This window comes from Monodon monoceros, unplaced genomic scaffold, assembly GCF_005190385.1.
Source record: "Monodon monoceros isolate NGI ecotype Baffin Bay Population unplaced genomic scaffold, NGI_Narwhal_1 Super_Scaffold_10, whole genome shotgun sequence".
Classification (NCBI taxonomy): domain Eukaryota; kingdom Metazoa; phylum Chordata; class Mammalia; order Artiodactyla; family Monodontidae; genus Monodon; species Monodon monoceros.
Genome location: NW_021703766.1, coordinates 40,152,235 through 40,164,629, shown reverse-complemented (window position 1 = coordinate 40,164,629; position 12,395 = coordinate 40,152,235). Strand labels below are relative to the sequence as shown.

The following is a 12,395-nucleotide window of genomic DNA, read 5'->3' as shown; positions in this document are numbered from 1 at the left end:
GGAAGCACAGCTTATTACACTTTAATTCTCCAGATGTGGCAACCGCCTTTTCATGGAACTCTAATTAAATCTTTTGATTCTAATATTCCTATTAGCAGAAACTCGGCCGACTGGTACCTAACCAGTACATAAAAACAGCCTGTGTTGTTTTTTTAAATAATGCAGATGAAATCTGGCTTGGATAAGAATAAGATCACGGCAGGAAGCCTCAGTTAAAGATTGAGGTGGGGGCCTACCATCTGCAAAAACTACGTTCTCAGTGGGTCAGCTGGTACTGAGTAAAGGAAAGGGAAAGGACTTTCTTTCTGTGCTGCAGCTTCCCTGGCTTGCTGGCATGTCATCTCAGGGTTTCTGCTGTACTTGGCTCTTATAGGACAGCATACATTGCAGAGTATATCTACCTATACAGTTGAGGCTGAGTACTTACTAATACAGTATTTCATTTAGTACTCAGAGATAAAATTCACTCACACAGCTTAAAAATAGAGGCAAATAGATGGAGCTTTAGTCCTGAAAATAACCCACATGACAACGAAGGGCATTTTTTACTTCATGTGCTAATCAATATCGTCTATACAAGAAAATGCAGATACCTTCCTGAACACATTTTCCATCAGTTTTATCACTGGAAATTCTTGACTCATTAGAAGTTGCTATTGACAAGGTATCTGGAAGACTGTGTTGCTCTCTCTCATGGTTCCTCAGTTGACTCTAAAAAATTGAGAGAAATTAATATGTAATTTTCAATAAACATATTTACACAGTTACTAGGAGGCTGTAGGAGTTAACTGCTTTTGTCGCCTAGTACCTAGAACACACTACCAATATTTAAAAATCAAACGTGTTAAAAGATTACTTGAAACATTTGACAGCTTATGGAAAGAAATACACTAAGGAAAACACAATCTTATCAAAAAGGCAGTTCCTCTTTTCACATCCTCTGAAAGGCAGCCACCACTGTCTTAGGGAGTGCTTATGCATGGCATGTGTATGCTTCCTGAAACACTGGTGAGCCCAGAGGAAAGAGCAGAGTGTTCAGAATAACTCAGTACTTTCACAAAAATAAATCCAATCAGTTAACTTCTGCACTTCAGCTGATTTCTGCCTTTAAATATCAACGAAATTTGTAAAAGAAACTTAGTTGGAACTGCGACTCCAAGGACATCTTCCCCCTTACGCTCACCCCCATGAATCAAGAGTGCAGCAGCGGGCTTCCCTGGTGGCGCAGTGGTTGAGAGTCTGCCTGCCGATGCAGGAGACATGGGTTCGTGCCCCGGTCCAGGAAGATCCCACATGCCGCAGGGCGGCTGGGCCCGTGAGCCATAGCCGCTGAGCCTGCGCGTCTGGAGCCTGTGCTCCGCAACGGGAGAGGCCACAACAGTGAGAGGCCTGCGTACTGCAAAAAAAAAAAAAAAAAAAAAGAGTGCAGCAGCAAAAGCAGCTCCTAGAACTTGCCTTTGCAGCCCATTTGAATGGCTACTTGTCCAGTGGCCAGAATTTCATGAGAGCAATCCAAGAGGCAGTGAATCTCAGAATCAAAGGCTTTTTAATACCTGCTTACCTGTTTACTACCAGCTGGACCCCAACTCTGGCTAAACTGAGAAAAAAGTCGACATCCCAGTTAGCCCTTTACAATACACTTTTTTTCCCCCGCAAACAGTCAACTGGCATATTGAAGAAAAGTTCTAAACCAATGATTCAATGAACACAAGCTGCCTTTACAAAAACAGTATTTTCATACTGGTTGTTGGTTTTAGGTAGCACTTAAAATGAAAATCACGGTACTTGAAGGTACTGTAAACTTCCCATAAAATATAACATACATGGCTCTATTTCCACTGTGCTGTCTTTCATTAAGTCCCATACAGTCCATTTTTGCTTGTGCAAGGATACAAATCACTGTTGGTTGGTTGTGTAGCAGCTGAAGTGAATGACTTGCATTCTGGGGCCACGTAAGATGAAAAATAGGTATTTTTTTGCATCGATCACATAGGGTTAAATTTGTGTAAGTCAAATGAGTGTACAATGTTCCTCCACTGTACATCCCTTGTAATTCCCTTGCACTTTAAAATCAACACACTTTAAAAAAGATATACACTTGGAAACACTAAACCAATAAAAACAGGGCCTGTTAAGGAGGCGGCAGGCAGGGGGAAAAAGTCCTACACCAGACAACCCAGCCTTCAGTCCCAACTTTAATACTAATTAGTTGGGATCCCATGGGCAGATTACCAAACTTTTCTGGGGCTCAGTTTCCTTACCTATAAAATGAGGTGGGTGGACTGTGTCTACAAAGCTCCCTCCATGCTCTAAAATTCTAAGGTTCTCCGAATGATTTCATGAACCAATGCTTACCTTATAATGGAAGGATTCTTCACACTGCTTGCACTGGTATATTCTTGTTTTACAGTGGTTGATCATGTGGCTCTCCAGGTCTTTGCTGTTGTCAGCTATGTGCTCACAGATAGGACACTGATAGGGCTGTCTCTGTCGATGGACTCGCAAGTGCTGCTTGATGTAGCCCTTGTTACCGCTGGCGTAGTGACACAGGCGGCAGCGGTAGGGCCGGTCAGCGTTTGGGATGTACTCCACGACGTTGCTTCCTGACAAACTTGTATCACTGCTGGGTTGGCACTGGGCATTATCCTGCAATTCTTTCAAAATGTCATCATCGGAAGCGTTTTGGTCTGTCCTTTCCCTTAATTTTTCAATCACGGTGAGTAAGGACATGCTGATGCCTGTCTTAACTTGCCCATCTGACAATTCCTGCCTACCCTCTGGGAGTGCTACTAAGGTAGAGTTGCTTTGGTTGAAACTAGTCAATCCCTCCGAAGAGCTTTTAAGTGGTGACATCATTTTAGAATACGCTGCCAATGTACCATCTACTTGCCTTTGTCCAGTGTCTGGATCTAAAAGCTTTATGTTCCCGTAGTGCCCAAGGTTGGCTCGTGTTAGCTCTGCAGCTCTTATAGGCATGGTGACCAGGGCTTCCGCAGCTAATGAGTGTAGTCTGAGAGACTCAGAATTTGTCCTTCTTCGGCCTGGTGGGGCATTCTCATCAGTAGCCAGTCCTTTATTTATTAACTCACTGTCTTTCTTCTCTGTATTGCTCCAGCCTATGATCAGCCCCCCAATATCGACAGTGCATTTATCAGCATGATAGACTTCATCTCTTCCTTCACATGCAATCTTGGCTTCTGTCTGGCTCAGGTTTTTCCCCTCTTCAATTTCAGCATTCATGAGGAAATGTTTCTGCGGAAGAGTCTCTTCAGCACTTGGCAGACGCTCCACTATCACGTTAACATGACCTTTCTTATTTGGGCTACTGCTAATGATTTTCTGTGCTGACGAAAGTAGGCTATCAGCAACCAGGTTCTCCTCTGCGTCCGAAATCACCTCCAGCATTTCTTCCTCATTAGGGTCAAGGGTAACTGACGGACTTAGATGAACACCCCCTTCCACACTCTGTTCTAAAGGAGATGAAGATGATAATGACTCTGAGCTGCAAATCTGCACTTGTACTGTCGGCCCGTTGTGGATACTCAGTTCATTGTCTCCAATTGCAATGACTACTGCGTGGACCCCACCAGGTGCAGCGGCCACTGAAGAATCCAGCAAGCCTAGGGGCTCATTTTCATTTTCAAATATTGGATAGGAGCAATCAACCTCCCCAGCATGTTTCCAAGCATGTGTTTTCAACATTCTCTGCTGGCCACAAGTGTAACTACAAAACAAGCATCGATACATGCCATACTGTTCATAGGCATACCACTTCCTCCTACCCATTTCTGCCACAGATGCCGTTTGGATGGTATGAGTCTGTGGGCTGTCCACACTGACTGGGATGTCAGGAATGGTTTCATTATTTCTTCCTGAGGTTCTCTGACACAAAGAGTTGGTGGGGCTTACGCATTGCTGGGCTTTGGATTGAGTGTGACTGTTGGCATCGTTTTCGTGGTCATTTACCACATGAGCTTCAAGTTCCTCTTGGCTTTTAGATGTAATATGGCACTCTGCGCACATTAGTATCACTTCATTCTGCTGACCGTGCTGCTTGATATGATCTTTTAACACAGAAAAAGATGATGACAGAAACTTACAAAGGCTACACTGGTAAGACATAGCCTTCCCATCGTTCTGGGCAAGAGAGTCAGGGGTAAAATGTATTTGTGACATCTCAGCCCTTCTATTATCAGCAGCAGGTGACTGGGTTACTTTAGCTGGAATCTCACAAGATTCTTGACTTTCAAGAGAGTGTGTTGCAGCACTTGAACGTGACCGTTTTTTGCCAATTAAAAGACATTTTTGTGACTTTTCATGTTCCACTATCTTGCTTAACTTCTGAATAACATGGATTAATGGATCTGTTTTAGCTTTTCTTTTTTCATCAACTTCCAGTGATGAACTGATGACAGTTCTGGCAGTCAACATAGCTTCCTGTTTCCCAATACCTGGCACCAACATGGCGACACTGCTGCTTTCTTCCATATCTAAAAAGGAGAATATATGACAGAAAGAATCACCAGGTTACAGTATCATTACAGGCATATAATTCAGGAAATCTAAACTACTCTTAGATTTAAGCTAATCTAAGTATTTTCTAACCTGGGAGTTCCATATCAATACACCTGGCTATCCTCAACAGAGACTTAAATTGCTTACAATTTTTCTTTGGAATGCTGTCCCCTATCAAGACTGATGATTGAGGTGTTTCCATCCTTCATTTCTTTCTTTGGAAATGACTTTTAACAATCTACATCTCCTTTTTTCTTCACTTTCTTTCCCCTAGACGTCTAGCTGGACCTAATCAGTACTCCTTCTCTTTTGCACAATGCCAGAAAAGAAAAAAAAAAAGACTGCTATTCCATTATCAAAGGAATACAGCCATTCCCAGGGCATGTGGAACCACCTCAAGTTATTATGAAATATTATTCTGTAAAGCCAACACATGACTGATACAATTCTTGGGAGACAACTTCTTGCACCAAATATAATTGTGGTTTTATTACTAAAAGCATGTTTTTTTTTTCTCCCTAGATCTTTGGAATTGTGAAAATATGGGCATGTAACCTATTGTAAAGGGAACAGTGTATTTTGAGACGTATTATGCAAATGAAACTAAATAAAAGCAATGATCCAGTTCCTTCTTTTACTTCCTTTGATTTATTTTCCTGAAGATAAACCACAAACTATGCTGTGGTTTTTTCTAGAGGTCACATTAGTGGTCAACTATTACTCATACACACATACATTTTTTTTTTCTGAAAGGGAAAGGGGTTTCGGAGAAGGAAAAAATTGATATCCTAGTCGTGCTATAGGTCTAAAAAAGCACAGAGGCCTTAAAAAAGTCATTTCCTACAGGTTATCTGTAGGTTGTAGTAATGTGTTACGGCTGAGGAAGTCATTAACATAAAATGCTTATCTTTCAGCCTAAATCTTGAACACTCTATCTCTTGGCAGTACTTTCATTTCAAACATTTCCTTTGGCTTAAAGTGAGATTAATTTGTTGACCTGGATCACGTTTTTAAGTTTAGGCTTTTTTCCAGCAACAAGTTTTGTTTTTCCACATTTTAGGTGCATTCTGGAATCTTACTCACAACATTCAATAAATGCCAGCAAAATTTCTAGTGGCACCAGCTATAGACCAAAGATCATACTGTTCTTAAACCTCAGTCACTGGCTCGGAATTCTCTTCAGGAGGCGAATCATGGCTCCTCTTCCCTCAAATGGCTGAATCAACATATAGGGGCCCTTTAGCCACTGCCAAGATCATACCTAAACTCCTGCAAGACCTCACCAGTGCTCTGGCTAGCTGCAGGCCCAGTTCTCCCACATCAACTGAGAGCAGTTATGGATTTTCCTCTCTTATTTTCTACTCTTTGTGGCACACTAACTTTTCTATACCCAGATCCATGTCATGCAAAAAGGTAAACGTTTTACTCTCAGCTTCTTTAGTACTACTTCTTCCCTCTGTCCTGATACCCTGCTCTGTGCGATCAGCTTTTTTCTCTTCCACTTGTAGCTGCACTCCCAGCAGGGAATGCATTCCACAGCCATTACAACAATGACAGCTATGCCAGCTCCCCAAGGCCAGTGGCCCTTTAGCCACTGTCTCCCCTAAACAACCTGATGGCATTACCTCAATACACCTTCCTCAAGTAGGAAGTACAGAAATGTTTTTAAATCTCTACACTCAACCTTAAGTTACTAAAGAAGGGACCAGCGGGGGAAACAATTTGTTTCTTTAGAAAAACCCTTTGTGACTTCATAAGTCACCTTACTGCCCGAGAATTCCACATTTTTAGGCCAAGGGAAGCTTTGGCTCTTCTTGTGATTACTGATTTCCCTCTAGGGTCATTCACTTAAGGCTTTATTTCTTTCAATTGTTAAATGCAAATTTCTTAAATATTTAATAGCTAATAGGAATCCCTGAACATTTAATTTCTTACATAAGATTTGGTGCACTACTATAGATGGAAGGTCTCCTTCCCATGAAATGTGACATCCACGTAGGCTGACTGATAATCTGGAGGTTAACCAGTGAATATTTGCTCAACAGACTTTGCACACCCACAGGGTTACAAAGGTGACTCATTATCCTTCTTCTATTTAATGACATAATAGGAGGGAGTCAGAGCAGTGCAAATTTGCTCCCCGTGGATATTTCAGTGTGTACCTTAAAAAGAAAGCAAAATGAAGAAGAGGAGTTCATCTTATCTCAAGAAAAAGACTAATACAAAAGAATCTGACAAAACATTCAGATTTTAAAGCTGTGTCTGCTCAGGCATTAAGAGCTAATGGAAATCTGCAGCAGATGCTCCAATTTTCCCTGAACATTTATGTAAGTATCTCATTTTAGAGGCTGCATACATTTGAGGATAAGTACGGAAACGGCACCTATAAAACAGATATGACAACATAAAATACATCAAGAAACACCTGAAAAACCATTTGGGGTCCACATGGCAAAGTCAATGCACAAGTCTCATTAAAACAAAAGGCTTTGTTAAAAAAGGTTAGATAAACAGCTCATAATAAAGTATACACAGAGAGGAAGTTAAGTTGAATATTGGCCAACTCAAATTTTTCACCAAAATTTCACTTAGGCCACCAACGTGCGTGTGCGTGTATGTGTGTGTGTGTTGAATACATATGGGATTACATGCTGTGAAGTAAAATTTGAATAATAAAAGAGATAAAAATAAGGAGTACAGATTCAATCCTAGTGGCTCAAGATTGCCGACAACCTGGATTATGATAATCTGCATACTATCCATGCCCTCCAAGAAGAGATCAAGGTGAATGAAACCTAAAAAAAAAAAAAAAAATTACCAAGGGGGAGTGGGGGCGAGTGAACAGGTTGAGGATATAAAATAAGAACAGCAAATTTTCTAGCTGGAATCATGAGCATCTAGGAGTTCATTATATTATTCTTTCTACTTGTGTAAATGTTTAAAAATTTTTAAAATAAAAAGTTAAAGGACTTCCCTTGTGGCACAGTGCTTAAGAATCTGCCTGCCAATGCAGGGGACATGGGTTTGATCCCTGGTCCGGGAAGATCCCACATGCTGCAGAGCAACTAAGCCCATGCGCCACAGCTACTGAGCCCGCGAGCCACAACTGCTGAGTCTGCGTGCCACAACCACTGAAGCTCGTGCGCCTAGAGCCCATGCTCCACAACAAGGGAAGCCACCGCGATGAGAAGTCTGTGCACCGCAATGAAGAGTAGCCCCTGCTCGCTGCAACTAGAGAATGCCCCCGTGCATCAACGAAGAACCAACGCAGCCAAAAATAAACAAATAAATTTATTTATTAATTATTATTATTATTTTTTGCGGTACGCGATCCTTTCACTGTTGTGGCCTCTCCCATTGCGAAGCACAGGCTCCGGACGCGCAGGCTCAGCGGCCATGGCTCACAGGCCCAGCCGCTCTGCGGCATGTGGGATCTTCCCGGACTAGGGCACGAACCCATGTCCCCTGCATCGGCAGGCGGACTCTCAACCACTGCGCCACCAGGGAAGCCCAAATAAATTTATTAAAAAAAAACATTTTGTACAAGGCATCAAGCCAAGTACCAAGAAGAATTGAAAAAATTTTAAATTTATAATACTCACAGAGTTTAAAACTGAGTTAAGTGGATAAGACTAACATATTTAGAAGTTAAAAAGAATTAACAGTTTTAAAATAACCCAGCTGTACACAAGGTAAAATAGTCAGAAGGCAACATCCAATGACCAAATCCTAACAGAGACTGAAGAGCTCATTTTGGTCTAGGGAGGGAAGAAAAGGCTTTTTGAAGAGGTAAGATGCACACTGTATTCCAAAAGAAGAGCATGCTGGACGTCACCCGTTTGCCCCTCTGGGCTGTCTCCTCTTTTCCACTCTGCTCTCTATCCCAGGAGGGATTACATCATTAGGCTCCCATGCCCTCTGGTTGAGTTATGCCAATGGGGAGCCGTGACAGGAGATACGAAGGCAGCAAAGGGAGATCAAGACATTCATTTCCCTGGTTTCCTCCCTCTAGGTCACCTTGAAGTGGCTGTGTTCCTCAACAAAAGGCCATTCTCTCCAGGCAGGCTATTCTACAGGACTCTCCCTTCTCCTGATGCTGCTAGCTCCAGATGACAGAATTATTCCTGTGGTTTGCCTATACAAATCCTACACCTTTATAAGTATCTTTGTAAATACATCCTCTCTGAATTATCCTAATCTGAGAGTGCCATTTTGCTTTCTTGGAATTTGCTGACAAGAAAGCAGCCATAACATTAGATTTTCAGAAGCGAGAATAAGCATGCTATCTAGGGATTAGTGAAAAGATCAGTATGGCTGAACAATAAGGTTTACTAGGATGAGGAAAGACTATAGGCATCAGCAAAACACAGGTTTTCTCGTTTGGAATCTTTAGACATAACATTCGACCAAATATATCAAATTGTTATAAATAAATAAAAGTTGTATCCCAAGCCAGAAAAGTTCTACAACCTTCTCCACTGAGTCTCAAGTCTTCCCTAAACAACGGAATCCCATAGGCAAAAGCTTATAATTAATGTCTTTCCCAAAAATAGAGCCAAATTATTTCAGCTGTCTTTATTTCCTTACAATTTGCTATTTGGTTTATTTGTACATCTAATTAGTTCCTTTCAGTTACAGCAGTATGGTTATCATATGTAAAATCAAGTTAAACAATTCATGGGGGCTTGGGTAGAACTAGAGAAAGGCCGTAATTTTCTGTGAACGTACAAAGACAGTTCAGTATGTTATATAAAGAACCTTTTCTTTCAGACTAAGAATTTGTTCTTTCCAATTAGAAAAAAATTGTGTTATAGAAGTAACGGCCAATTCCTCATTCCTCCATATTATCGTAATTGTAAAATATAAAATGTTCATTTTGCTCCAGCCAAAAGAAGGCAGGGGACATAGCTCATGGGTCCCTCTCCTAGAGGAACCTCAGCTGTGTGACCTTAGGCAAGTCACTGTTTCTGAGCGTTTTACATTCTACAGATGTAAAACAAGAGTTGTGCTGGATGAACTTTCATGTTCCTGTCCTATAAACTGTCTATAAAAAGTTACCTTGAAACTGCTTACACGTTATTTATAGATTTATCTTACTAACATCAGCTGTAATTTACTTGAATTAAAATCTCCTTAGCTTAATTATTAATTGCCCACCAGGAAAAAACCAAGTGCAAATATCAAAGTATATGAATTTCATAGTATAAAATTTCTTAGCTGGCATCTAGCCTGAGAGAATATTTGAATTTCACAGCTGCAATTAAGACACAAGGTCTAACTAATGTTAACCAATATTCAGATTTAACATTTACTGAGCACCTATAACGTGCCAAGCAATGTGCGGGAGACTACCAAAATAAGAGGGAACCCTTGCCCTTGAGGTGCTCACAGACCAGAGAGTAGTGCCAGTGTAGATTCTGTGTATTACTCATGAAATTCCTGGTAATACTGGCCTCTTTATTTGCAGATAAGGAATCTGAGGTTCACAGATGCAAAGTAATAGCTAGTTTAAGAACTGGAATCCAAGCCTATCTGATTCTAAATCCATCCTTTCTCAATACACCAATTCTCCTCTTAATTCTCAGTGTGAACAAAAAAATGTATAAAGTATAAATAATGAAGAGAGCAACAGCCTCTTACAGCTAGGCAGTATCAAACATGTATGTTTGAGCTTCATTAAGTCTTTGGGACAGGCTAGGTGGGTGTTACACAATTCTACAAATAAGGAAACACTCAGTGCAGTTTAAGTGACTTACCCAAGGTTACATGGCTGTTAAGTGGCAGAGCCTGTGTCTTTCAAGTCAATTCCTGAAATTGATACAGTCCCCTGGATCGATCTTCAAAATCCAGCTGTGGCCAAGAACGAAAGTATATAGTATCAAACGTTTCTCTTTCTTGGTGAAACAAAGTAATGATTTTTTTTTCTGACAGTGAAAAACTGCCCAATATTGCATGTCAAAAAGAAATTCAGAGGAATGTCCATGCAACCCATTACGTGACGCAAATTTACATAATTTACCTAACAAGCAGATTTCAGGATTTTGCACCAGTTAGAAAAAATAGCTCTGGAAACTTCTCCAATAATTGTGCATTTTATGTTTTGGCTCAGAATTTATCTAATTAACTCAAAATACTATTGGTTTTACTGATAACACTTTCTAATAAATAAGAAACAATAAATTGTATATTGCCATTTTAATCTTAACCAGAACTACAATCTAAAGGGTGACTGCAAACTTCCAGCAGTTCTACAACTGAACGGCATCATGAAAGATAAAGCACAGTGGACTGACCTATGTATCTTCTAAGGCACTTTCCTGCCCTGGTCCTACATTTCTTTGCTACTGTTTCTTATACTACCTAGAATGAATCTAAAAGATCAAAGAATGGTATTCATTTCACCTAGAATGCAGCTTTATCGATTATGGTTAAGTAAATAGTTTACTGCCAGGGCAGAAAGCACGTATTTGGCTTTCCCCTGAAATTAATTTTAAACGAGTTAGTGAAGTAAAGAAATGAAGGGCCAGGCTTTCTCTTTTAATCAGTAATGCAACCCATACACTGAATCAGAGCAGAGTACTGAAGAAAGTACAAACTCAAAGAACAAATTCAATTACTGATAAATCCAGTAATTGCCGGATAGGAGAGATGCAGACTGGCAGCAAATTACAGCCCACTGCAGTACTAAAAAGATCGCCTACGGGGTGGGATGGTGGCCTCTGCCTAATTAATCGTCCAGGCCTTCCACACACAAACCCATTCACTACGGATGCCCCCAGGTCTTACACGGTGGGAGCTTTTCCCAATGATCTCCGTGATCTCTGGGGAGACCACTTCATGGAGGAGGTTCGAAATAGGTGCAGAACACCAGAACAGCGTCTATGTACTAGCTTTTCCTACACCCATCAGTGGCTTGGGAGATGCGGGTTGAGAAAAGTAATCAACAGACGCGGTGAGGACACCGTCGTTCGCTCCATCCCAACAGGCCTAAGCGGTTTCACACGTGCAAAGGGGAGGGAAGCGACACCCGGCGGGCCTGCCTGCGGGCCAGGCTGGTGAGTACGCGGGTTCCCCCCCCACCCCCAAGGTGCAGTACGCGGGTTCCCCCCCACCCCCAAGGTGCAGGGCAAGCCCGGGGTCTCCACAGGCCTTGCTGTGGGCGGCACAGAGGACTGAAAAGGGACAAGGAACTTGGGGCATGTGGCCAGCATCGGGCGGGTGTTTGCCGGCTGAGGAGGAAGCCGGCGCCGGTAGAGGCCTGAGGGGAGGACGCACATGGCCGGCGGCGGCGCTAACAGCGGGCGGAGGGGCGGCCCCGGGGCGCGGTACCTGCGGTCGGGCGGCGGCTGCTGCTTCCGCGAGCCTCTTTTGGCCGGCTAGGAGCCCAGCCGTGCCCTCACCCTCGTCCTCGCCCACCTTTCTCCCTGCTCTTTTCCTTCTTTACCCCCGCTTTTCCCTCCTCATCCGGAGCTCCAAAATGGCGGCGCTTGGGACGGATCACGTGAGCCGCGGGTAGGTCAGGTGACCCGAGTGGCGGGCGGAGGGGGCGGGGCGATGCTCAGGCCCCGCCCATGGGCATCTCGGGACGCCGGCTGGGCGGGCGCAAAGAGGATACCCTGCCAGCTCACTGCAATCCCCGGCTCCTGGGTGAGGTTAAGGCGCGGGTTGTTGGGCTGCCACGGCCCAAGCGTGGCCTTCTGAGTGGTCGTTGGGTCTAGAAGTCAGTGAGTGCTCACTTTGGAGTCTCCCCACGTCGCCCAAACCTGCTGTGGGCTAGGTTTCCTTTCCCTCATTGGCTCTCAGCAGTGGGCGTTGACATTCTTTACAGCCCTATGCTTCTGAATTTGTTACAGCTTTTGGTTGGGCTATACTTTTTTGTG

General features: G+C 42.8%; 1 protein-coding gene across 5 annotated transcripts in view; it reads right to left on the bottom strand.

Annotated features, from left to right (window-relative positions):
* The window catches only part of ZNF507 (zinc finger protein 507), a 45,385-nt gene extending 33,367 nt beyond the window's left edge, over positions 1 to 12,018 (bottom strand). For 4 of the 5 annotated variants that reach the window (XR_003791205.1, XM_029206226.1, XM_029206254.1 and 1 more), the window contains exons 1-4: positions 11,845 to 12,000; positions 10,272 to 10,365; positions 2,356 to 4,490; positions 594 to 711 (exon numbers count right to left, since the gene is read on the bottom strand). Coding sequence is in view for 4 of the 5 variants with exons in the window: in XM_029206226.1 (XP_029062059.1) it covers positions 594 to 711; positions 2,356 to 4,488 (2,251 nt within the window). In the remaining variant the exon portion in view is untranslated. Of the gene's footprint in view, positions 1 to 593; positions 712 to 2,355; positions 4,491 to 10,271; positions 10,366 to 11,844 lie in introns of all 5 variants that reach the window. The other variant, XM_029206234.1, reaches the window with a different exon arrangement.
* Between the last annotated feature and the right edge of the window lie 377 nt (positions 12,019 to 12,395).